This window comes from Balaenoptera borealis (assembly GCF_965194805.1).
Source record: "Balaenoptera borealis genome assembly, chromosome: 1".
Taxonomy (NCBI): Eukaryota; Metazoa; Chordata; class Mammalia; order Artiodactyla; family Balaenopteridae; genus Balaenoptera; species Balaenoptera borealis.
The window spans coordinates 168,287,894-168,312,060 of record NC_138860.1 but is presented as its reverse complement, the minus strand read 5'-3'; the positions used below and the strand labels follow the sequence as shown (position 1 = coordinate 168,312,060).

The window sequence follows — 24,167 nt, the reverse complement described above, 5'->3', positions numbered from 1 at the left end:
ATTTAGGAGCTACCCTGCCAGGCTCAGCAGATTTAACCCCATGAACGTTGGCCACTCACTCGGAGAGCTGTGCTGGGCATGGGGTTATGGAGAGAATCCTGCGTTTTGAGTTCTGCTTTGCCAAGTCCTGCCCCATTCTTGGCAAGACACAGTCTGTCTTAATAAAGATGGGGTTTAATGACCTCTGACCATTAGTGGCCCTTTCTCATTCTAGAATTCTCTGAGTTTGAGAATGGTCTGGAGGAGCAAGCTGGAAGGGGGACTGGGGGTGGGAGCTATGTTCAGGGAAGGAGAGCCTACCTTTGGCCAGTCAGATGGACACGACATTGGGACCCAGTGGTCTGGATGTCATAGGAAGGTGGGTGAGGAGAATGCAGGGTGAATAATGCCAACTCTCCCTGCTGAGGAAGGGGCCTGTGTAGCTCTAAAGCAAAGTGAGGACCCAAAGGCACTTTGGTTAGTGGTCACTTTGCCTCTCTGAGGTCCGGGTGGTATCTGTTTGCCTTTCAATAAACACTCCATGTATTTCCACATTCTGTGCCATTGCATGTGCTGTTCCCCACCTAGTATGTGTTTACCTTCCCTTTTCTATCCAATACTTCTGTTCATCCTCAAGGCCTGGTCCAGTGTCATCACCTCTGTGATACTCCTGGGGAAATTATTGCCCCCAGACTCTAGAGCAGGGTGCTCAAGAGATTTGGAGTTGAACAGCATATGCTTTTCTTTCTTTTCTTAATATTTATTTATTCGTTTATTTATTTGGCTGTGTTGGGTCTTAGCTGCGGCAGGCGGGATCTTTTGTTGCAATGCGCGGGCTTCTCTAGTTGGTGCATGGGCTCTAGAGCACACTAGCTCAGTAGTTGCGGCGCGCGGGCTTAGTTGCCCTGCGGCCTGTGGGATTTTAGTTCCACGACCAGGGATTGAACCCTTGTCCCTTGCATTGGAAGGGGGATTCTTTTTTTTTTTTTTTTTTTTGGCTGCACCGGGTCTTCGTTGCTGCGCTCAGGCTTTCCCTAGTTGCGGCGAGCAGGGGCTACTCTTTGTTGTGGCGTGTGGGCTTCAGTAGTTGTGGCTTGCGGGCTCTAGAGCGCAGGCTCAGTAGTTGTGGCACACAGGCTTAGTTGCTCCGCGACATGTGGGATCTTCCCAGACCAGGGCTCGAACCTGTGTCCCCTGCATTGGCAGGCAGATTCTTAACCACTGCGCCACCAGGGAAGCCCGGAAAGTGGATTCTTAACCACTGGACCACCAGGGAAGTCCCAGGATATGCTTTTCTGGTCACCTGCTTCTTGGGGAGGGGCATTTCAGTGTCCTTAGCCTGGGGCCTTGACTGATGTGATATGGGCAGGGCTCCCTCTGCTGTGGGATACATCAGTGGGAGAGTGGTTTCCATAAGGGAGTCTGGGTCCACCTTCTTCAAGCCCCTCTGAAGTGATGAGCATTGTCTGCCTTGGGTCCAGATGGGAGAGGGTGTCTCACTAATTTATTTCACAAATACTTATTAAGTATTTAATATTAGGTAATAAGTACCTACTATGTGCCAGACTCTGTCCTGGGGATGAATGAAAGACAAGGTCCCAGTCCTCGTGAACCTCACAGTTTGAGGCGGGTAGTAGACATTGAACAAGTAATTAAGGGTCAAGAAGTGTGACTAAGGAGGGAACAGAGTGATCCCAGGGGGCGATCAAAGATGGCTTCCCCAAGAGATGACATGAGCTAAAATGGAAGAATGAGGGGAAGCTGGGGTTGAGGGATTTGCAGAGCTGGAACCAGGCAAGGCTCCTGCTGGGGGTTGGGACCAGCTGGCTCTCGGGTTCCGTGGGCACAGGCATCACCATACCTCACTGTTCTGAACATCCTGAGGGCAGGCCCTGGGCTGACTGTCTTTTCCCTCTGCCCTGCCCAGCACAGGGCCTGGCACTAAGTGCCTTTGGGTGATAGGTGGGTAATCTGATATGGGCCCCCAGAGCATGGGTATCTCCAGATCCTGGGCGCTCAGAGCTGATAGCCTGAGATGTCACAGGGAGCCCTCATGGTACATACAGATGGGCAACTGAGGCCCAGAGGAGGAAGTGACTTGCTCAAGGTCATACAGCCAACCAGTGTTGGAGGCGGAACAGGAGCCCACACCTGCCAGGCTGACCTCAGCTTCCCCACTCCTTTGTTCTGACTTCTAATGGAAAAATCCCATCCCAGAAAGGGGCCCCGACCAGGGGTGGGATGAGAGGAGCAGGAAGCCGAGGCCAAGAAGGCCTCATCCATCCCCTCCTTTACCTCTGACACCTTCATGGGCCCGGTCCAGCTGCCTCTCCCCCTCCCTCCTCACGGAGGCCCTGGATCCCCACCGGTGGCACAGGGCCCAGGTTCTCCTGGAAATCCCCCTCAGGCTGGGGGGCCCTCCCCCCACCACTCTCCCTTTCCTGCCCCTGAATCAGGGCCGCCAGCAAGGTCTGCTGCTCTGGGGTGGCTATACCCTGTGGCCAGAAAAATCTCTAATCTGTTGTCAGCAGAGGGCAGGGGGAGCGCCTCCCCTCCCCCACCCGCCCCTCGGAAATTCCCCTCTCCCCAAACCCTCAAAGCTGTCTCAGCTGCTCCTGGCCTGTCACATGCTGAAGAAAACTAATGAGAGGAGGCATTGTATATTGTTTAGGCCGCAGTGAATGTGGCGGGGTGGGGAGAGCAGGTATACACACCTCTACCTCCCATCTGGAGAACCCACGGATGGCCACCTCCAGTCCTGTGGCTGACTTGGGGGAGGAAGTGGGTGGAAGCAGCTTCCTTGGGCAGGAGGGATGAACTCGTTGTCCACCTCCCCCATGACTATACTCCCCAGGACTCTGTGCTCTAGTGTTCCGCTGTCCTGGGGGCTGCTTCACCAAAGGCTGTCAGCTGCACTCACGGGGTGCTCTGTGCTGGCATGGAGGGGAGATGGAGACAGCTCAGCCTGCCAAGGGTTTAAACCCTGAATCTTCTGGCAAAGTGCATGCTTCCCAGGAGAATGCTGGTGGGGTCTGTTCCAAGTAGGACCTCCTGCCTGCTTAAGGATACCCTCTTCTCCAAGCCCCTAGCCAGCCGAGGCCTTTACTACTATCCTCCAGGAGGGTCACAAGACACTCAAGCCCTGCCTTGTGGTTCCAGGAGTTCTGGTCCATATGCCTACCATACCACCTACTTCTTCCCACCAGTCCTACCCCAGGCTCTCCCAGGCTCTCCCATGCACTTGACTCGTTGGTAGTACTCTTCCTTTTGGATCTGGGAGCAAGCATAGCCTTTGTAGTGAAAGAAGGTAAGACTGGGAGAGTGCCTTGGACTCTCCTGCCTGTGCCTCTTCATCTCCATTAGTGCTCACGGTGCCATTATCACCACCTCTGCCAGTTTCTGTTCAACACGTAGGGATACCTACTGTGTGCCAGACACTATGCTGAGCCTGGGGCTACTAGGAGGAGTGAGAGGATTAGTGTCCTTGAGGAACTTGTTTTCTGGTTGGAAAGGGAGCTACCAAAGCACACTGTTGCCTTGAGACAAGTGCTGGGTTGGTGTTACACAGGGTGCCGGGGAGCCCTTAGGTGTGATCAGTACTGTATCAGTGGACAGCATTAATGCCTGTGGGAGCCCCAAGAACTGGGCTGGGGGAGGAGGGGTGTCAAGGAGGACATGGAGGAGGACACTGTCTAGCAAGGCCTTGAGGACAGGCAGAGGTGGAAGAGGAAGGAGCATGTGTGAGGCCTGTAGGTGTGCACTGGGGTGCAGCAAGCAGTTGTGTGTGGCTGGAGCTCTGAGAATGAAAGGGGTGTGGTCAGAGATGAGGCTGAACTGGTGAGCGGGGGCAGCTCCTGCAAGGTCTCCTGTGAAGGCCGAGGTACCTGCTACACTCCGGACATCCTTCTAAGCTCTTTGCATGCCTGTCCTCACTGAATGCATGCCGAGGGATTTGGACTTTACCCTTGAGTGTTCTCTCTGCCCCCCCATACCACCTTTCCCCTTGATGGGCCTCAGGTTCCCCACCTGTAAATTAAGGGAATTGGGCCAGCAGATCTCTGAGGTCTCATCCAGCTCTGCCACTAGGACCCTCTTCTCTGTGCAAGGCAGGGAGCCTGCTGCACACAGCGTGGTATACAGTGTATGCTCAACAAGTATTTTCTGGGTGGATGAATAAAATACCAGCCCCCTCAAGGACTGCACTGTTGTCAACCTCAGTCTCTTAGCAAGAGATGGGCCTCAGGGAGGGTGTGGTTCAGCTTTAACTCTCCCATTTTGCAGGGAGGGAACAGGGTGTCTTGGAGCCACTGGGCATAAGAGGCAGCGTGGTGTAGTGAAGGAGGGGCTTGCCCCGGTGGCAGAAAGGATGAGCCGGAAGGGGATTAGAACTGAGGGCCGTGGACTTCCAGCCCAGTGCTCTTTCTCTGTCTATACCATGCTGCCCCTGGTTGGAGAGATGGCAGAGTGATCGTAAAGGAGAGTCCTTGCCCAGTATGTGGGGTCCTGGGCAGGTCCCTGGACACAGGGCACTTGTGAGAATATAAAGATGTGGGGGCCTTGCGCAACCTGGAAGACTTTCAGAAGAGGTGAACCTTGGCCTGGGCTTTGAAAAACAAAGACTTATTTAAGGGGAGATGAGAGAGAGTTAGGGTTAGATGCACACAGACATGTGCTTTCATGTATGTTTACCTATATGCTCCATTACTTACACATACCCCGCCCCCCAAAGGTAGATAGATATGGGTATATCAGCAGACAGTTGCAAAGTCATATTGATACAGAAAAGCACATGCAATTACAGTCTTATAGACAAACATTTTCACTTACATGCACTTACATGCACTCAAGCAGACTATTACACACTCAAATACACAAAAAGCAGTGATATTCAGCCAGCTTGAGGGAGTCACAATTATACAGGCAAATATACAAAAGCACACATCCAAACCTATGTAAACAGATTCAATTATATGGATACAGGCATGCAGTTACACACAGGTGATGACACAGAGAGGAACCCACATGTTCAGGGTCACAGATAAACAACTACACAGCCACATTTAAGAACGCAAATACAAATGCCCAATTACATGCCCTCCTTCAAGGTCATGGAGAGGCACAGATAAAGTGGTGGGGTAGGTAGCCTGGAGCAGTGGGTATTGGACTCGGTCTGGGTTTGAGTACTGGCTCTGTAGCTTAATGCTGTTTGACTTTGGGCTAATCGGTTGACTTCATGGAACCTCAATTTTCCCATCTGTAAAATGGAGATGATAAAAGTACCTACCTTACAGAATTGTTTTGTGGGTGAAATGAAGTAATGCATGAAAGCAGTTATCACAGTGCCTGGCACATAGGAAGCGCTATATAAAAGGGTTCTATTGTTATTTTGAACACCATTACTACAGAGATACAGTCAGATAGATGTATTTGTACAAACAGAGACAGGCGATACACAGACACGTGACACTCACGGGGTGGTGGTTGGTGGGCCCTAGCAGCAGCAAGGCTCCAGACCTTGCCTGTCTGGAGCCTGGGCCCCTAGTTCTCTTGGTTCCACTGCAGTCCTCAGAGGCAGCCCCTGGCCTGGGAGAGCGAGCGATCTGTCAGCCCCACCTGGACAGGCCCGGCCTTTCCCAGAGCACGGGGCGGGGCGGGGCGGCTCGGCAGGTCTCCCAGGTCCTCAGAGGGGTGGAGCCTACGGGATGTGCGCCAGGCTCCGCCCCTCTGCCGGCCCCTCCCTCGCCCCGGCCATTGGCCGCAGAGCCCGGGGGCGTGGCCGAGCTGGGGCTGGGGGCGCCTGCGGTGGCCGCCCGCGCTTCTCTTTGCCTCCCTCCTGTGGCTGCGGGCCCGGCTGCCGGGCTGGTAGGGCTGCGCTAGGGTTCCCGCGCCGGCTCCCGCGCCCACCATGGGCAACTCACACCACAAGAGGAAGGCCCCCAGCGGCCCCCGGGCCCGCAGCTTCTGGCGGTTCGGGCGGTCGGCGAGGCGGCCGGCAGGTAGGGGCTGGGGGTGGGGGCGGGGCAGGCGGGGAGGAGGGTCTTCCTGCCGCAGCCGCCGCCGCCGCTGCTGCCCCCTCCTGGGGCTTGTTGGGTGTGAGTTTGGGGGGCCGGGAATCCCCCGCACAGACCCCACCCCTCACATGCAGACAGAGACACATGTACGCACGAATACCCGCGGGCGGGCACATGTACATGTTAACAATTTACAGTCACATACACAACACCCACTCAGATGTACGGACATGCAGACACAAAATCACATACACATTCACACCCACACGATCGCTGTGGGAGACACAGATCCTGAGATACAGGTACATATACCTATGTATACGGTTTACCCAGCCACACGAACACCACCCCAGTCGCAGATTCAGACACATTCATGTAGGTACAGTTGCCCAACGTCTTAGGCACACGTATGTACACACAGGTTCAAAACTGCACAACCAGCCAGACCCTAAAGCACTTATACACACACACACACGCACGCACGCACATTTGTTCCCCAGGCTTTAGCCCGCACAGGCTGAAAGTTTGCAGGAGGGAGGGGAGACAAAGGTGGAGGGGAGAAGCAGGAAACCAGGGGCTGGAGACTCGGGCCGCCTCCATCTGGCTTGATCGGGAGTCGGACTGGTTCTCTGGGCTCCCTCCCCACCCCCATCCGCACCGCCGCTGCCTCTCTCTGTCCCCCTTCCCCCCCCCACCCGCGGTCCCCATGGTCGCTGCCGCATCCCCCCCTTTCAGTGCAGCCGCCGAGCTGGAACGCAGCCCTTCCCGGCGTGCTGCGGGATCTGTCCGCGGGTCACATTCCATCCTCCAAGTCGGGGGGAGGGGGCAGAATTGGGAAGGCCTCCAACCCCAAGGCTGGGAGCCAGGATTCCTGGTTCCCCCCAGCGGGTGTGGCGGTTCAGGGTATCCCCGGGTCCCAAGGGGTGTTGGAGGAGGGGCTGTGTAGAGTGCCTAGTTCCTCCGCCTGGTGAATCCAAACATGGGGTAGGGGCAGGGTGGTGATCCACCCCCCACCCCGCAAGATAAGGGGTCTCCAACAGAGTCGGGTATCTGCTGGTTTTGGGGAATGAGAAAATCCCGGAGAAGGTGGCTTGGGGGGCCTCCCTCCTGTGGTGGGAGAATCCACCCATGACTTCCCAGGATGGCCTACATTCCTAGAGGTTCTGAATTGAGCCTGATGATCTCATCCCTCCATGCAAGGGGCAATAGAAAGGGCCTAGGCTGGGATTTAGGGTGTCTGGGTTTTCAGTGTGGCTCTGGTATGGGCTCTGTGACCTTGAGCAGATTGCTTTCACTTCTCTGGACCTCCCTGGCTCCTAGAGGGAGGCCTGTCTGTGAAATAAGGGCAGCTTAGCTTAGGTGACTTCTTGGGACCCTTACAGTCGTGAAAGAGACTGAGAGAGAAGGTGGGCTTGTCCAAGGTCATTGCCTGCAGTGGTTTGAAGAATAATCATGACTATTAGGAGAAGGATTAATTAAATGCTGGTAGGCTCTCTGAGGTTCCTCAGAAGCTGGGTTGATGAGAGACTTCTGGACCTTCCAGTAGTCTCCCTGTCCCAGTAATCCTGAAATCTGGGCTGTGTCCACCTGTCTCTCCTCTTGGAATCGGCACCAAGGGGGTGGGGCTGGGGCTGGGGAATCTTCATCTGCCCTCCTATGGCCACTCTAATCTGATGGTTTCCTGAGAACCAACTGTGGATCCAGACTTGTGACCATTTGTGGTGGGGGAGAGAGAGATTAAGAGGGCTGTGTTTATAATTTGCCCGCCAGCCCTTACGGAAGAGGCCTGGGGCTTCTAGCATTTCTTGTGCTCTTCCAGTTCCTGCTGCAACTCAAGGGTCAACCAGGCTTTAAAGGTGTTCCTAAAAACCCAGAAAGCAATGTCAAGGGAACATAGAAGAAAGCGTGGAGGCTAGGGAATATTCTAGGCTATATGTTAAAAGGCTTTTGGGTTGCGGTCAGTTTTAGAAAACTGGGGAGCTGGTATTAAAGAAGTAACTGTAGGGTTGGAATTAGTCCTGAATTGTTGATTAGACAAGAGAACCTGGCCAGGGATGCATTTCAGCTCTGGGGTATGGTCGTGAGCAAAGGCATGGGGTTGAGACTGAGTGTGGAGGCTGGAAAGCAAAGTAGTTGAGGTTTCTTCCTTGTGCCTGGGAGGAGAAAAAGTGAATGTAAACTTCAATCTTTGTTTTTACTTGTGCTGAGGATTCTAAGGCTTCCCTGGCTTCAGCCTCTGCTGACACAGGTCCAGGTATGGGACTGGGGCTTGAGTACTTACTCGTTTGATTAGTCTGTGAAAGGATGGGGGAAAGAACGCAAGGCAAGCAGAGAGGGCTGGAGTCTACAGGCCAAAGGGAGCCAGTGAAGGTGTTTGAGCAAGTGAGGAGCCTATGAAAGTGGTATGTTAGGAAGATGGCAGGTGCAGGCAGGACAGGTTGGGGGGTGGGGTGGTGAGAGTGGAAGCTCATAGAACAGTCTGGAGGCTGTTGCAGTAATCCAGGGGAGAGGTTGATGGAGTGAGGGCTGGGGACAGGTTGAGGGCTGTGGGAGTGGAGAGGAGTGGCAGCTGCAGAGACACTGCGGAGGAGGTGGCAGAAGTGATAGGAAGGACCTGGGATTAATCAGATGTTGAGAGTATGGGCCAGAGAGTGCTGTGAAGGCTCTATGCATGAGGCTGCTTGGCTGGGGGTGGCAGCAGAGATAAACCGTATGCCAAACCCTTTACCTTGATTAATTCATTTGTCCTCCAACGGTCTTACAAGCTGTAAGCTATTCTTCCCATTTTACAGATGAGAAAGCTGGAGCTCAGAGAAGTTAAGTCACTTGTCCAAGGCTACTCAGCAAGGAGGTTGCTGAACAGGGATTCAAACCCAAGCCTGTCAGATTCCAAAGCCTGTGCTCTTAATTATTTTAGGTGTAGATGGATATCCTCTTATGATGGAGGGGCCTGCATGTCCTCCGGGTGAAGAAAGCCTGAGGCCCTGGGGGATTTGGACTCCGTATGGTGCACAGGTGGAGGAAGCACTGTGGAGGAAGGGCAGGGGTTGAGGACTAAGCACTGAAGCCTCCAAGAGCTCAGAGAGGGAGCTGGCGGGCAGTGGGAGGGGAAACTGAGTTTCAAGGAAGGGTTGGTCCCATGTTACAAATGCCCTTGGACCATAGAGAAGGGTGAGGGTGAATAGGGAGAGGCCTCCTCACTGCTGCAAAGACACTGTAACCTGCTAGGATTGTTTGGCCTTGGTTCTCAGGAATCCATCTCAACCCTCCCAGCCCCAGGCCATCTGGGCACTTGGTCCTGGGAGGTATGGAGGATTGGTGGAGGATGTGAATTGGCAGCTCAAGGAGCACCCCCAGCACTCTGTCCTCTTCCTGTTCCCATGCATTATACTGTCAGGCTTACACACATGGCCCTCCTCCTGATAGGGTTTATTGTTCCCACTTTGCAGATGAGATTGAGGGAAGGGACTAAGTCATTGGTGGAGTCAGACTCTGCCCTGCCTCTGGACCTAGAGCACCAGTGGCCGCAGCTGGGAGAAGACCTGCTCCTGTTACCTCCCTTGCCCCCTTTCTTCCTGTTTCCTCTCCTTTACTGGGGTGGGGAGACTTGTGACCAACTGTATGTCTAGACTTGCTTGTGGGAGCCCTGGGCTTCCAGATAAGGGGCTGGCCCAGCCCTCTCTGGTCTGAGGGATCTGAGATAAGCTGAACCCCCTTGCTGCCCCAGGTCCTGACCCAAAGTGAGGGACCACTCCCCTCCTTCTAGCAGCAGAGTCATACATGCCAAGGGCTCCTTAGAGATCATCTCCCCAACCGTCCCACCTCATAGATGAAGAAACTGAGGCCCAGAAGAAGGCAGTGCCTGATTCAGGCTCATGCTTCAACTGAGGGGCAGTGAGAGCTCAGGCCTAGGACCTCTGACTCCCAGGGCAGTGGGATATCTGGCGTGGGCTCCGAATTCCCTTTCCTCCCAAACAGGGGGTGGTTAGGGCTGCCAGATAGGGCTAGGTCACTGAGGAGCTGATAGGAAGCTGATGTTAAGTGTCCCTTATCAGACCTTATCTTAATAATGGTTCTCAACTCCACTTGAGATTTGAAGAGAGCGCCAGAAGTGGATGGGAGAGGAGGCCTCTAGGGGCATGGGAAGAACAGCAGCCAGTATGAGCTGGGCTCACGGCCATTATTAGCTGTGTGACCTTGGGCTAGTCACTAACCCTAGGGGAGTGCCTCTGTATGGTGAGGGGGATTTAGTGAGACCATGTGTGTCTCAGTCAGTTGGCACTCAGCAAATGCTGGCTTATGATCGTTGAAAGTGAAAAGGCACCCACACCTGGATAGGCAAGAGGCTCCCTCTGATGACAACACTGTGGTTACACTTGGTTGCGTGGCTTTAACTTTCCCAGGCACTCTGTGAGGTGGGTATTAGTCCCACTTTACAGATGAGACTGCAGCCCTGAGAGGCTGATTCATTTGTCCAAAGCCCGGAATACAGACCTTCCGACTCCCAGCCTTTTTCTCTCCTGGCTTCATGGTGGCTGCCTCTCCGGCATCTATGAAATGAGGATAATCATGCCTTGAAGGAACAAAGGAAAGGGCTTTGGAAAGTCAGGATCGCACCCTGGCCGAAAGAGATTATTATGTTACTGTCGGCAGCAGATACTGACCCGGAAACTCATTATGACATTTACTAATATTATGGTAGCTAATTCCTCCCTGTGTTACTGCCCGTTCCCCCAGGCGCCTGTAGGATGGGATCCTCCCCTTCCTGTCCCAGGCCTCCCTACCCCCCAATATTTACCTTAGAACCGGCCTGTCAGCCCTGCCCTGGCTAGGCTGGGCCTTTGCAGTGAGAAGAGGAAGGAGGGAGATTCCCCTCGTGCAGAAGTGGGGTGCAGAGCTCCCCCACTTTGGGCAGTGACTGAGGCTATGGCCCCCTCCCTCCCACGCCAACCCCTTAACTTCCTGAGACTTAGGGTCCACTAAGGCGTTTGCAGTGAGACCCAGGTTCTGGGCTCGGCCACTTCCTGGTTGGGTGACCTTGAGCAAGTCACTGTCCCTCCAGCCTTGTGCTCATTTGTAAGAAGGGAACTCACACCTACCTTGCAGGTTTCTCGTTCGCTTTCTTCGAGACAGTAGAAGAGGAGAGTGTTTCGAGAACTGTAAGGCGCCTGCGCCTGAGACTTATATTCACTTAGTTTTGTCTTGCCTCTAAGAGGATAAAATCTACGCGTGCTCTGGATTCTGCTCCTATGGGAAGGCCCGGGTCCCCTCTGGGCCTTGTTGCCCACCATTACAAGAGTGAGGGGCTGAGACTTAGGGGCCTACAAACACCCTGAATCCTGGCTCCAGAGCAAGGCCACCTGGGCAGCTGTGCCCTCCCCCTTCATTCCTCTCCCCTGAGTCAGGCCGGCCTGGCTGCAGGGCGCGCCGCAGCCCCCGCCCCTTGCTCTGGAATGGGGCAGGTTGAGGCCTCACCCCGTGGAGGATGTTGCCAAGACAGTGCGTACGCATGCGCACAGGTGCACGTGGCCTTGGGGGGGCGGGGGCAGGGGCTCCCTTTCCTATTCCTCTCTGTTTGCAGGCTCAGGGGGGCCCCAGAGCGGTGGGTACATGCATCTGCCCTCGTGTACACGCAGCCACCCAGCAGGGCCCTGCGTGAATCTGCGCAGTGGCACTCGGGTGTGGGGAGGGCGTGGACTAGGGAGGCGTGGGTGTGCTTTGTGGACGTGGTGGTGAGAGCGCCCGCCTGTGGGGGATGGCCCCGGTGAGGCTTTTTGGAGGTGCGGTCTGCACACTTCTGCTGGTGGTCTGTATCTCAGCTCCCTCCAGAACTTGCAGGTGTGCTTCCTGGTGTGCTCTGCGTGGCCTGGAGCAAGGTGTCTTCTCAGATCCGGGAAGCCTCCTCCCCTGGGCAGGTAGGGGAGGCGGAGGCTGCATGGTGAGCCTCAGTCCCAGGCAGCACCTCTGGACTGTGCTGGGGCTGAAGGTCCTGGAACACGGACTCCAAGTGTGGCCTTAGGCAAGGTCCTTCCGCTCTCTGGGCCTCAGTTTCCTTGTGAGGTGCATGCTCTCCATCCGAGACTCGGGTTGCTGAGTCTCTCCCCAAACAAGCTACAGGTGTGTAGACCTGTGCCTGGGGTGGCTCAGAGGGACCTCAGGCTCTGGCCAAGGCGCGGGTGGGGGGCGGCGGGACGGGTTTTGTTGGGGGAACCAGATGTTATCAAGTGTGAGAGCCTTGGATCCTGCTGGGGAATTTGCAGCTGTGACCCTGACTGCAAGCTACGGGCCTGGGACCTTGATGAGCTGATGTTTCCCCGCCCCTGACTTAGCAGAGCTCAGCCCTTAGTTTCCCTGGTTGGGAGAAGCTGAGCGTCCCTTTGTCCTGCATGGCTGAAGGCTCCAGTTTTGGAACCAGGCAGAGCTTGGGAAGTCACCCGGCTCTGTGAGCCTCACAGGTCAGTTACCAGGAGAGTATCTTTGAGTACCTGCCTCGAAGGACTGTTGTCAGATCTGTGAGGGTAGAGACTGCCTTCCACCAGCGCCTGGCATGGTGCCTGGCATGAATTAATCACCCTACAAGTGTCGGTCTACTGCTCTTTTCTGTTTGAGTGGGACTAATAAGAGGGTTGGATGGGTCTGGCCTAAGAGGGAGAGAAGAGGGGAGGATGTGGTCAAGAAACCTCAAATTTTGGGGGATGGTAGGGTCATCCCAACCTTCTTCAGAGGGGAGATCAGGTTTGTAGCTGGCACAGTGGGCAGAACGTGGCTTTTGGATTCAAGTGGTCGTGAGTGTGAATGCTGTCCCGCCATTTACCAGCTTTATATAGTGCTTGCCCTCTCTGGTGTCCATTTCCTCATCTGTAAAACGGAGATAAAAGTGCCTACTTCTTGGGAATTCCCAGGCGGTCCAGTGGTTAGGACTCAGTACTGTCGCTGCGGGAGCCTGGGTTCAACCCCTGGTTGGGGAACTAAGATTCCGCAAGCCGCACAGCACAGCCAAGAAAAAAAAAATGTGCCTACTTCTTAAGAGTGTTGTTTAGATTTCAATGATCTGAGGATATATACTATCTAGCCCCACAGAATTTTGTTCTCTAGAGAGCGAAGGCTCAGCTATCTGCATGAGTGGTCCCTGAGAAGTGGCACAGCAAATGGGGAAGGACCAGTAGGAGGATCTTGCAGCGTGGGAGCCATTGTGAATTCTTAGATCCCTAGGGACTCAGAGAGAGAGAAAGGTGCTGTGAGAGAGGGGTGTCCTCAGGTGAGTCTGGGGGACAGCACTTTATAGTTCACAGACCTTCTCTTCCACAGTCTTAGCTACTCTTTTTTTTTTTTTTTTTTTTTTTTCTGGCCGCAGTGCGTAGCACGGCATGCAGGCTCTTAGTTCCCCGACAAGGGATGGAACCCATGCCCCTGCAGTGGAAGCACGGAGTCTTAACCACGGGACCACCAGGGAAGCCCCTCAACTACTCTTTTTGGAGTTGCCAGGGGGAATCTCTTTTAACATCGTCAATACTCAGCTGAACCTTTAGTACTGACCTCTTGGGGTTCTTTGAATAAAATCCAGACTCTGCCAAGGCCTCTGGGGCCCTACCTGACCTGGCTCCTGCCTCTTCTCATCTCCTGCCATTCTCTCCCTTGCTCATCATATTCCAGCCACACTGGCCTCCTCTCTGTTCTGGGAAAACCACCCCACCACTCCTGCCTCAAGACCTTTTTGCTTGCTGTTGCCTCTTTCTTTTCTTTCTTTCTTTTTTTAAAAAATATTTATTTACTTATTTGGCTGCGCCAGGTCTTAGTTGCGGCACGCAGGATCTTCGTTGCTGCGTATGGGATCTTCATTGTGGCATGCAGAATCTTTAGTTGCGGCATGCGAACTCTTAGTTGCGGCATGTGAGATCTATTTCCCTTACCAGGGATCAAACCCGGGCCCCCTGCATTGGGAGTGTGGAGTCTTAGCCACTGGACCACCGGAAGTCCCTGCTGTTGCCTTTTTCTAGAAGGTTGTATGCCCAGCACTTGCCCTGGTTGGCTCCTTCTTTAGGTCTCAGTTCCAATAGCCTTTCCTTGATGCCCCCTAAAGTCACCCACTTCCTGTCACATCTCCTCTGCCCTCACTATCTAAAATTTTGCCAGTTTACCTCATTCATGTATTCATCGAATATTTATTGAACTCATAGTATGTGCCAGACACTAGGGATATACTGGTGAACAAGATAAAAGTTTTCCAATAGCTGTAGCCCCTAGTACTAGTTTAATAAATATTTGCTGGTTAAATGAATGGATCCAACAATCTTATAAAGAGGAGTTATTAGCCTTGTTTCCATGTGAGGTCATGACTTGTATGTGATGGAGCTGGATTTGAACCTGGACCTGACTTCCCTCCAAGTACCTTCCCTCCTGCCCCCCACTCTTACTGCCCTCACCTATGGCTAATTCCGTTCTCCCTGTCTGGTGATCCAAGAGAGTCACTGAGTCACAGAGTGAGACCAGTGAGAAGAATCCTGGGCTGGAGGAGCAAGAGGTCTGTGTTGAAGGCCTGCCTCTGTTGTGTGACCTTGGAGAGTTCACAGTGCTTTTCTGGCTGTTGATGTTACATTACTAAAGTGGGAAGATAATCCTTTGGAAAGTCTGGGGCTGGACGTACGTGTGAGGGGTTGTTAGCACCAGTCACCGTGATTCTGCTCTGGGCATCTCCCTGGCTTCCCAGCACTGTGTCCTGGGCTGGCTCCTCCTCCAGGGACCTCTGCCAGTGTCCTTGCCATCCGCCCAGGCAGTCCTGGGCTTCTGCCTGGCTGCTCCACGCTGTGAGCTCCTTCCCCAGGGAATCACCCTCACCAGCCAGGAGGACTTGGGGGTGGGCACCATGCCAAGTCTAGTCTAGTGGCTCTTGCACCCACCATCTGGCAGCCGGGACCCTTGCCTTAGCTCTGGCTCATGACTGTTTAGAAAAGGACTTGGGGACAGGGGTAGTGGGCTGCCCCTGGAATTGAGTATCTTTGGCCCTCCTAGTCATCCTTTCCACGAGAGCCGAGCACCCAGAGACTCCGGGCCTCAGTTTCCCTGTTGGAGTGTGGGAAGGCGCCTGCTCCTGCTCTGCACTCGAGGGGCGGGGTCGGTGGATGGGCGGGATCAGTGGTGAAGGTGGGAGGAGGACCTGGAGAGTAGCCCCTCCCCCTCCTCTGCCTGGAGCCGGCGCTCAGCAGCTGGGCGGGCAGACTCATCCCCTCAGCGCTGGGTTATGGTGAAGGCATCGCCCGGCGTTCTGGAGAGGTCAACGTAGGGGACGGTCCGAGTGGCGCCGGCAGTCATGGTGGTGTTCCTGGGCCGCCACCTCCCGGCGCTCCTTGGGCTCTTTAAGAAGAAGGGTGAGTGGGTGTGGCTGGGGGGGAGATAAGGGATCCCCGACACCCCCATTTGCCAGACCCTTATGTAGAATGGGGGATCAAGGCCGGGGAAGGCAATGGGGTGGGGGATGAGGGCTGGTAATGAGGCCAGACTCCCCTGTCGGCCGCAGTGCCTTTGTCCAGCAGCTTTCCTACTGCCTTTGTTTGATTTCTGCTTGTGTTTCAGAGGATGGCTCTAGGTGTCTCTGACCTTGAAGCCTGCAGTCCTCGGGCAAGATTGCCTTCCTCCAGGGGTACTCACGCTTTACTGGGTACATCCCAATACCTCAGTTGCAAGAGTTAGTGCACCCCCTCTGGGGTCAGCTCAGTGTGTGTGGGAGGATGGGATGTGGGGAGCAGAGTAGAAAGGAAAGTAGTACCCCTGGAAGTTGGGGAGCAGATCAGGGAAATCGTGTTTAGAGGCCTGGGGGTGAAGTTTTGAGGGGAGGGGCCTATGCCCTCCTCGTCCTAGGAACTGGGCTTTTAGGCCTAGATTAAGATGTGGGGGCCAGAGGGCCCCCAGTTTGAGTGTGATTCAGGAGTCCCCTCGGGGAACCTGGAGTTTAGTCTTGGTTCTGACTCCGATTTGCTGGGTGACCTTAGGCATGACCTTTCCTCTTTGAGCCTGTTTGTGGACTTGTAAAATCAGGAGGTTGGGGAGAGGAGGATCACTGAGAGACCTCCTAGCTCTGACCTTGTGGGATTCCTGAGGATTCCCTGGGCAGGAGCTTGGCTGTTGAAGAATGTGCTCAGGAAGGCGGAAGGGGCAGTTCAGGTGTCTGAATTGAAGACCCTGATCTTGGGGCATGGCCCTTTAAAGGGCTTGTTTTGTTCCTGTCCCTCCACAAGGTGCTGCCAAGGTCACATGACCCTGCCAGAGCTTTTGCTTATGTTGTGGGTTCTGTTTAAAGGGGGGCTGGGGCTGCAAAGTGCTGACACAGCCCCTATTCCCAGGATTAGATGCTCAGCTCCTCCATGGGCAGGGCCTGTAACAGTATCCTTTGTAATGGACCCCTGGCTCCTCTGCACCAGGGCCCTGGGCCTCCAGGAGAGGGGGATACCTGGGACTGTTCCCCAAGAGAGGCTGGAGCTGCCTCAGGGGGAGTGGTATGGCTGGGGTCCCTCTTCTCTTCTCCCCAGCCTATCCTTCCACTAAGGGACAGCTGCATGGGTGAGTAGGGGACCCAAGTGGCCATATCCTTGGTTTAGCCCACACCCCAGGACTTCCTGGGAATCTGGTTAAGACCTTTGCTAGTGCCCACCCCTTCCTAGTGTCCCATGTGTCTTTTTCTTGGACCTGAGCCAATGGGGTGTACAAAGAGGTGGTTTGTTTTCCTGTAAAGTGGAGCTCAGGATCTGGAGACAAGAGAAATGTATTTGCTATGGGCTATGTGTACACTGGAGTGTCTTGCATGGGGCCCTGAGTGACAGTTGTATATTTGGGTACTGTTTGTGTATATACAGAATGGGGACTGTGGGTGTCATGTGTATATGTGGCGGCTGGGTGTGCTCTTGGTGTGGGTACACAGATGTGGTTTTACTTGGGTGCTATGTGTTTGTATACATACTGAATGAAGCCTGTGGGTGTTGTGTGCATATATGGTGGGCATGTGTGCCCTGGGTATGATGCCCTATATGGGGCCCTTTGTGTGGTGTGGGTGCTCAGATATATGTACACTTGGATTATAGCTCGTGTATGTACTTGGGGGCTGTGTATATTGAGTGTATACCCCAGGACTGTGGGTTTTGAGTACAGACTGGGGGAAGTAGGCACTGCATGTATGTGCAGGTGCCCTGTGCACTCTGGGGACTGTGGGTGCCCTTGTTGCAGTGCCTGTGCCTTCCCAGGGCCCAGATACCTTTGGGCCTCACTTTCCTTCCTCCTCCATTCCCAGCAGGCTCTGCCAAGGCTGAGAGCGACAAACGACTAAGTGTGGGGCCAGGCCAGGGGCTAGGGTCTGCAGTGGATGAGCACCAGGACAATGTCTTCTTCCCCAGTGGGCGACCGCCTCACCTGGAAGAGCTGCACACGCAGGCCCAGGAGGGGCTCCGTTCCCTCCAGCACCAAGGTAACCTTCTCCTCCTGTCTCCAGCGCTACTTTCAGCTCCCAAAGTCAGGGGCCTAGCTCAACATACCTTTCTGATGCCTTTCAGAAAAACAGAAACTGAACAAGGGTGCCTGGGACCATGGAGACACCCAGAGCATCCAGGTGAGCCCTGCCCCCAGCTCAGTCTTGATGTATTCCTCTCTCCCTGCTTGACCTCTGACAAGTATGTCTTTGAACCCTTCTGGATCTGTTTCCTTTCTGTATCATGAAGGCTAGACGAGATACCCCTGAGGGCTGGTCCAGGGTAGCTCTAGCTGATGCCTGCTCAGTGCTAGGTGATGCTGGGGCAGGTCGGTGGGGGGTGAATCTGAGTCAGAAGTTACAAAGGGGAGCCTGAGGAGGCAAAGGTAAGCCCCACTCACGCCTCTGGGCTGATCCTTCTTCCCCCAATAGTCCTCCCGGACCGGGCCAGATGATGATAGCATCTCCTTCTGCAGCCAGACCACGTCCTACACAGCTGAGAGCTCCACGGCAGAGGATGCTCTCTCCGTCCGCTCTGAGATGATCCAGCGCAAAGGTACCCACTCACCAGCCAGGATTGTTGGGCAGGAGAGGGGGTGGTGGGCACCCAGCACCTGCAGCTTTCCCTTTTCCTCCTAATCTAGTGTTTCCCAAGACTGTGATTCAGTGGATTCAGGAAACATAGTACCCTGTGTCCTCTTGGAGGTTCATAATGAGCATTAACCAAAAAGCAGGACAGTGAAGAGTCGAGAAACCTGGTTTTGAGCCTAGTGTTGCTATTTACAGCTCTGTGATCTTGGGCCAACCCTTTACCTCTCTGTGCTTCTGTTTGATGTTCTATAAAAATGAGGATAAGAATACGTACCTTATTGGAATGAATGCCAAGTGTTTAGCATGCTAACACATAATAAGTGTTCGCTAAATGGAAATCATCATTATTGACCTAGTAAAGCCTTCCAGAAAAGCGTCTAGCTTCGTTTAACCCAGCTTTGCCCATGCCTACTTGACTGTGGAAATCTTTTCTCACAGAGCTCTTACTAATATTCTACAAAAGTTGTGCTCTGCAGAATGTGCCCCAAGACCTGCTCTAACAGTTTCTCTCCCTGGACTCGCCCCCAGGCTCCACCTTCCGACCGCATGACTCATTTCCCAAATCATCTGGAAAGTCAGGACGGCGACGGCGGGAGCGGCGGAGCACGGTGCTGGGGCTGCCACAGCACGTGCAGAAGGAACTCGGTGAGCGCCTGATGAGGAGGCTGTGGGCGGGCAGCCCCGGCCGCCCCCACTGCTGACTCCCACGCCCTCCTTGTCCATTCCAGGCCTGCGGAATGAACGTGAGGCACCAGGTACTCCTCGGCCTCCTGGTCCACGGGACGCTGTCCGCATCCCCACGGTGGACGGCCATCCGGCGGGCCCGGCCTCAGGGCCAGGGGCCAGGGTGTCCCTGCAGGCGCTGGAGGCGGAGGCCGAAGCCGGTGCCCAGGCAGAGGCCATGCTGCAGCGCCACATCGACCGCATTTACCGGGATGACACGCTCGTTGGCCGGTCCACGGGGGCCCGGCCCTTGCCACTGACCCGGCCCATGTCCCTAGCAGTGCCCGGACTGACCGGAGGGGCAGGGCCTCCAGAACCCCTGAGCCCGGCCATGTCCATCTCGCCCCAGGCCACCTACTTGTCGAAGCTGATCCCGCACGCCGTGCTGCCGCCCACAGTGGACGTGGTGGCCTTGGGCCGCTGCAGCCTGCGCACGCTGAGCCGCTGCAGCCTGCTCTCAGCCAGCCCGGCCTCCATCCGCTCGCTGGGCCACTTCTCCTCGGTCTCCAGCCCGCGACCCCGCAGCCGCCACCCTTCCTCCTCCAGTGACACCTGGAGCCACTCTCAGTCCTCTGAGACCATTGTGTCTGACGGCTCCACCCTCTCCTCTAAGGGTGGCTCAGAGGGCCGGCCAGAGGGCTCTGTGGCCAGCAGTAACGTGGCGCCCCCTCCCCTGGGGGGCAGCGGGCGGGGCTCTCCCAGCGGGGGCAGCACTGCCGAGGCCTCGGACACTGTCAGCATTCGGAGCGGTGGCCAGTTGTCCGGCCGGAGTGTGTCCCTACGTAAGCTGAAGCGGCCCCCGCCACCTCCCCGCCGGACCCACTCGCTCCATCAGCGCAGCTCAGCAGCACATGATGGGCCCCTGGGGCTACCTCCTAAGCCCGAGCGGAAGCAGCAGCAACAGCTGCCCCGGCCTCCCACCACTGGCGGGTCAGAAGGGATGGGGGCAGCACCCTGTCCATCCAGCTCAGCAGGCAGCTGGGTGCCTGGCTTGTCTCCAGGTGGCTCCCGGCGTCCCCCACGCTCCCCAGAACGGACACTCTCACCCTCCAGTGGATACTCGAGCCAAAGTGGTACCCCAACCCTGCCTCCCAAGGGTCTAACAGGGGCCCCTGCTTCCCCAGGCAAGGCCCAACCCCCTAAACCAGAGCGTGTCACTTCCCTTCGATCTCCCGGGGCCTCCGTCTCCTCCTCCCTCACGTCTCTATGTTCCTCCTCCTCTGATCCGGCACCCTCAGACCGCTCTGGTCCGCACGTGTCGACCGCCCTGGGTGACAGGTTTGTCATACCTCCTCACCCCAAGGTGCCTGCCCCCTTCTCCCCACCTCCCTCTAAGCCCAAGAGCCCAAACCAAGCTGCCCCTGCTCCAGCTGCCCCTGCTTTGGTCCCTGGGCCCATCTCTACCACTGCTGCCAGCCCTGAGTCCCCACCTACTCCCCAGACATCCCTAACCCCACCTCAGGCATCTCCCGGTGCCTCCAAAGACCAGTCACCCCCACCATCCCCACCCCCATCTTATCACCCACCCCCCCCACCCACTAAGAAGCCAGAGGTGGTTGAGGAGGCCCTGTCTGCTCCGGGGACTGCTGAGGAGGCCCTCCAAGATCCCAACTGGCCCCCACCCCCGCCTCCTGCACCGGAGGAGCAGGACCTGTCTATGGCCGACTTCCCTCCACCCGAGGAGGCCTTTTTCTCTGTGGCTGGCCCTGAGCCTGCAGACCCTTCACGCCCCCCGGAGCCCTCCTTAGCTACTGTCTCTTTCCAGAGCCAGCCCCGTGGTACCCCAGATCTTCCTCCAGCTCTGCCAGCCCCATCTGCTGCTGGTTCTGTCCCAGGGCTTCATGCCAAGGTCCCTCGGAGGGAACCGGGGGGCTGCAGCAAGGGTGGCGGCCTTCCCAGGGAGGATGCTGGTGCACCCCTGGTCACACCCTCACTCCTGCAGATGGTTCGGCTGCGCTCTGTAGGCACTCCCACAGTGGCTCCGACTCCAGCGTCAGGGCCGTCGGCCCCCCAGAAGCCACTGCGAAGGGCCCTGTCAGGGCGGGCCAGCCCAGCGCCTGCCTCCTCAGGGCTCCACGCTGCTGTTCAGCTCAAGGCCTCCAATCTGGCTGCCAGCGTGGGCCCTGTGAGTGACCAGCCCAATGGACCACCTGAGGCAGAGCCGCGGTCCCCTGCCTCTACGGCCAGCTTCATCTTCTCCAAGGGCACCAAGAAGCTGCAGCTGGAGCAGCCCGTGTCCCCTGAGACCCAGGCTGACCTCCAGCGGAACCTGATAGCTGAACTTCGGAGCATCTCAGAGCAACGGCCACCCCAGGCCCCAAAGAAGCCACCTAAGGCCCCCCCGCCTGTGGCCCGCAAGCCTTCTGGGGGAGCCGCCCCCCCCACCTCCCCCAGCTTTCCTCGGGCTGAGCCCCTTCCTGCTCCTCCCACCAACGGGCTCCCCCATGCCGAGGACAGGACTAAGGAGGAGCTGGCAGAGAATGGAGATGTCCTGCAGCGGGTGGGTCCAGAGGAGAAGCTGGGCCTGCCTGGCACAGGTACGGTGGGCCGGGAGGGGTGGGGTGTGGGTCCCATCACTGGTCATGGGAAACAGGTATCAGAAGTCCTGCCATTAGGGATTTGCTCTTGGATTCTGGTCTCGGGGTGCCTGGGAAGGGTGACCTGTCACCTCTGATGAGCTGCACTGAAGGAGCATGGATTGTGGGGCTTTGGAGTCAGACCTACTGAAATTTGAAGTTTGAATTCCAACTTTGCCATTTTATCTACCCATCCTAGCCTCGGGTTCCTCACTGTAAAGTGTGAGGCAACGATACATTATAGTGGCAGAGGGAACGTTTGTAAAACGTCCAGCCCAGTGCTGCTGTCGTGGTCAGTAAAGTGAGGGGGTGAGGATGTGCCCTGGGCTCTCAGTGGTCAGAACCAAGCTCGGGGGTCCCTTGCTGAGTGTCCCTTCTTTTCTCTCCACAGACCCACAGAAAGAGCTGGTCTGACCACCAGGCACCTTGCTGGCACTGCTGACCCATCCCAGGAATACAATCTCAGGGACCTGAGCGGCTCCAAGGATGAGAGGATACGGCAGACACTTAACCTAATAGGGAGGACGCCTGCAGCCTTAACCTCCACGGCCTTCAGTAATTACGCAAGCCTGGTGTGGCTCCTGTCCTCCAAGTCATCCGGCTGTCATGGCTTTTCCTGAATGGATTCACCTCTGGCAGCTGCTGCTTCAGTCTTGGCCTTAGCCTCATCTTGAAGGAGGTAGCTGGTGGGAGTGGGTGTCTGTGCCCCCTGCTGGCCTCAAGGCCACAGAATTGGGAACAGAACACCTCACTTGAGGTTTCTTTTTTCCTTTTTTTTTTTTTTAATGTCCAAATCATGCACATGCTGTAGTCCAGAATCAAAGCACTTTTGAAAAGTGGCTGCATGTCCATCCTCCAGGGCCCGCGAAGCCACATTCCAGGGGCCTGTTTACATGGCAGCAGCATCAGTCCCCAGCAGCCAGCCCATGGCTGGGACTAATCTGTCCCCCTCCTCCGATCCAGTTTGCAAGTATCCTTAGTTCTTGGAGGTAGGCAAGTCGTTGTATTCCCACAGGCTTCTCCAGGCTGGAGGCAGGAGTGGGGCTGTGGAATTCCAAAGCACAAAAGGTGCAGCGGGGCTTAGCCCTCCTGTGCCTCAACTTACCACCAACCAGCCTCCTGCCTTCTAGTTCTGCCAGGTGCTCCATGCAGGGGACAGGAAGTGGGAGACTGCCAGGGCCCAAATGGGCGGGGGAGAAAGAACCAGAGGGGAGGTCCACAGGCTCTCTCTGTCCTCAGAGAGTGGGAGAACAGAGTAGAGAGTCACGTCATGGGGCACTTGGCCCTGTTTTACTTGATCAGGTTGGGGTGGGCGGGCACGACTCTTCAGAGGCAGGAGCCACAGGCCATGGCAAAGCTGGGTTCCTTTCAGCTCGACAGGAAGTACTGAGGACATGGATGGAGGGGTGGGTCTGGCAGGGAAGAGCCTATTTGGGCAGTGGGCCCAGACCCGGCCCTATGGATTTCATCCTCTGACCTTTACTCTGCTCCGAGCACGTCCTTTCTGCAGCTGTCTTTCAGCACAGGTGGTTCCACTGGGGGGAGCTGACGCTGAGTGACAGGATAGGAAGCCAAATGTGCATTCTATTACAGACTCTTCCCTAGTCAATGAGGGGGAACTCAGCGCTCCTAGGGGCGGGCTGGGTGGTTCCCCCCTAGACATCAGCCTCCGCTACTGATCTCTCCTCCAGGAATTTTACTGACCTTTCCATTTTCAACCTGTGCCACCTATCTCGGTAAGCTGGTTTCCTCACTGGCCCCAGTGGCTCCACAGGGGTGGCCCTAGTGCCTCCTTCCACTGCAGCATGGCTGTCACCAGGTCACTCTTTCTGTCTTGATCCTCTTTCCTCAACAGTGACTCAGGCTTGAGCCAGGCAAGGGACCTTGCTTTTAGCTGCTTCTCCTCCACCCAGGAGAGAGGTTGACCCCCTCCCAGAAAAAGAGCTGGGAACACAGGGGATGTGGTCTGAGATCCCAGGTTCCTATGGCCCTCTCTCACTATTCTCTTCTCTCTGTAGCTATAAACCAATGTTCTTCCCTGCCCTTTGGGTAATGGAGAGCTGCTGCTGGGTATGTGCTGTGCCTGCCCAGTGAGTTGGGGAAAGAGGACAGTCAGTAAGCACTCCTCTGCTCAGAGCTCCTGACTCAACCCCCCGGGAACCGGGAACCAGGAACCAGGAACAGGCCAAAGCTTCCATGACACCAGGCCCTGGCAGCAGCCTCGGAGCTGCTGGAGGTAGGAGGGAGCCCACCTTCTGTGTTTCTTTCCCTCCCCTCCCTATGTTACTGGAGCCCCTTATCTTCAGTTAGATTCCTCTGAGCTTGTTTCCCCACTGGGTGGGACAGAGTAGAAAGGAGAAGGGAGGATCTCCAAGAGGCAATCCTTTTGTCCTCTTGGGTAAATGAGCTTGACCTAGTGCACATGGAGAGACCAAAAGCCTCTGATTTTTAATTTCCATAAAAATGTTAGTGTGTGTGTGTGTGTGTATATATATATATACACATATATATACACACACACACACACACACATATATATATATATATTTCTTTAAGTTTCTGAGTCTTTGATATGTCTATACAATCTATTCCCTCTGCCCTGAAGCTGGAGTGATACACATGGAAAAAGCTCTGTGTGGGTTTCATTCGAAGATGTTAATTAATTAAATGATTCAAACTTGGCTGTGGCTGCTGCTTCTTAATGGGGTGGGTCAAGGTGGTGGTCTGGGCCCACATTTAGAAGGGACAACGTTCTGGACCGTAAAGTGAGCCTCTTCTTTTTAACACTGCTAAAGGGAACGTCAAGGTGTCTTGCCATCCAGCCTAGTCCACCCC

At 55.5% G+C, this 24,167-nt stretch overlaps 1 protein-coding gene across 6 annotated transcripts in view; it reads left to right on the top strand.

Moving 5' to 3' along the window:
* Positions 1 to 24,013, top strand: part of NHSL3 (NHS like 3) — a 28,477-nt gene extending 4,464 nt beyond the window's left edge. Inside the window, exons 1-7 of one of the 6 annotated variants that reach the window (XM_082345410.1) lie at positions 5,785 to 5,975; positions 17,272 to 17,442; positions 17,528 to 17,583; positions 17,875 to 17,998; positions 18,562 to 18,678; positions 18,762 to 21,293; positions 21,724 to 24,013. In XM_082345410.1, the coding sequence (XP_082201536.1) occupies positions 5,885 to 5,975; positions 17,272 to 17,442; positions 17,528 to 17,583; positions 17,875 to 17,998; positions 18,562 to 18,678; positions 18,762 to 21,293; positions 21,724 to 21,746 (3,114 nt within the window). In that variant the 5' untranslated portion in view covers positions 5,785 to 5,884 and the 3' untranslated portion in view covers positions 21,747 to 24,013. Of the gene's footprint in view, positions 1 to 5,784; positions 5,976 to 15,197; positions 15,356 to 17,268; positions 17,443 to 17,527; positions 17,584 to 17,874; positions 17,999 to 18,561; positions 18,679 to 18,761; positions 21,294 to 21,723 lie in introns of those variants that run through there. The other 5 variants (XM_082345409.1, XM_082345411.1, XM_082345412.1 and 2 more) reach the window with 5 other exon arrangements.
* Positions 24,014 to 24,167: the final 154 nt, after the last annotated feature.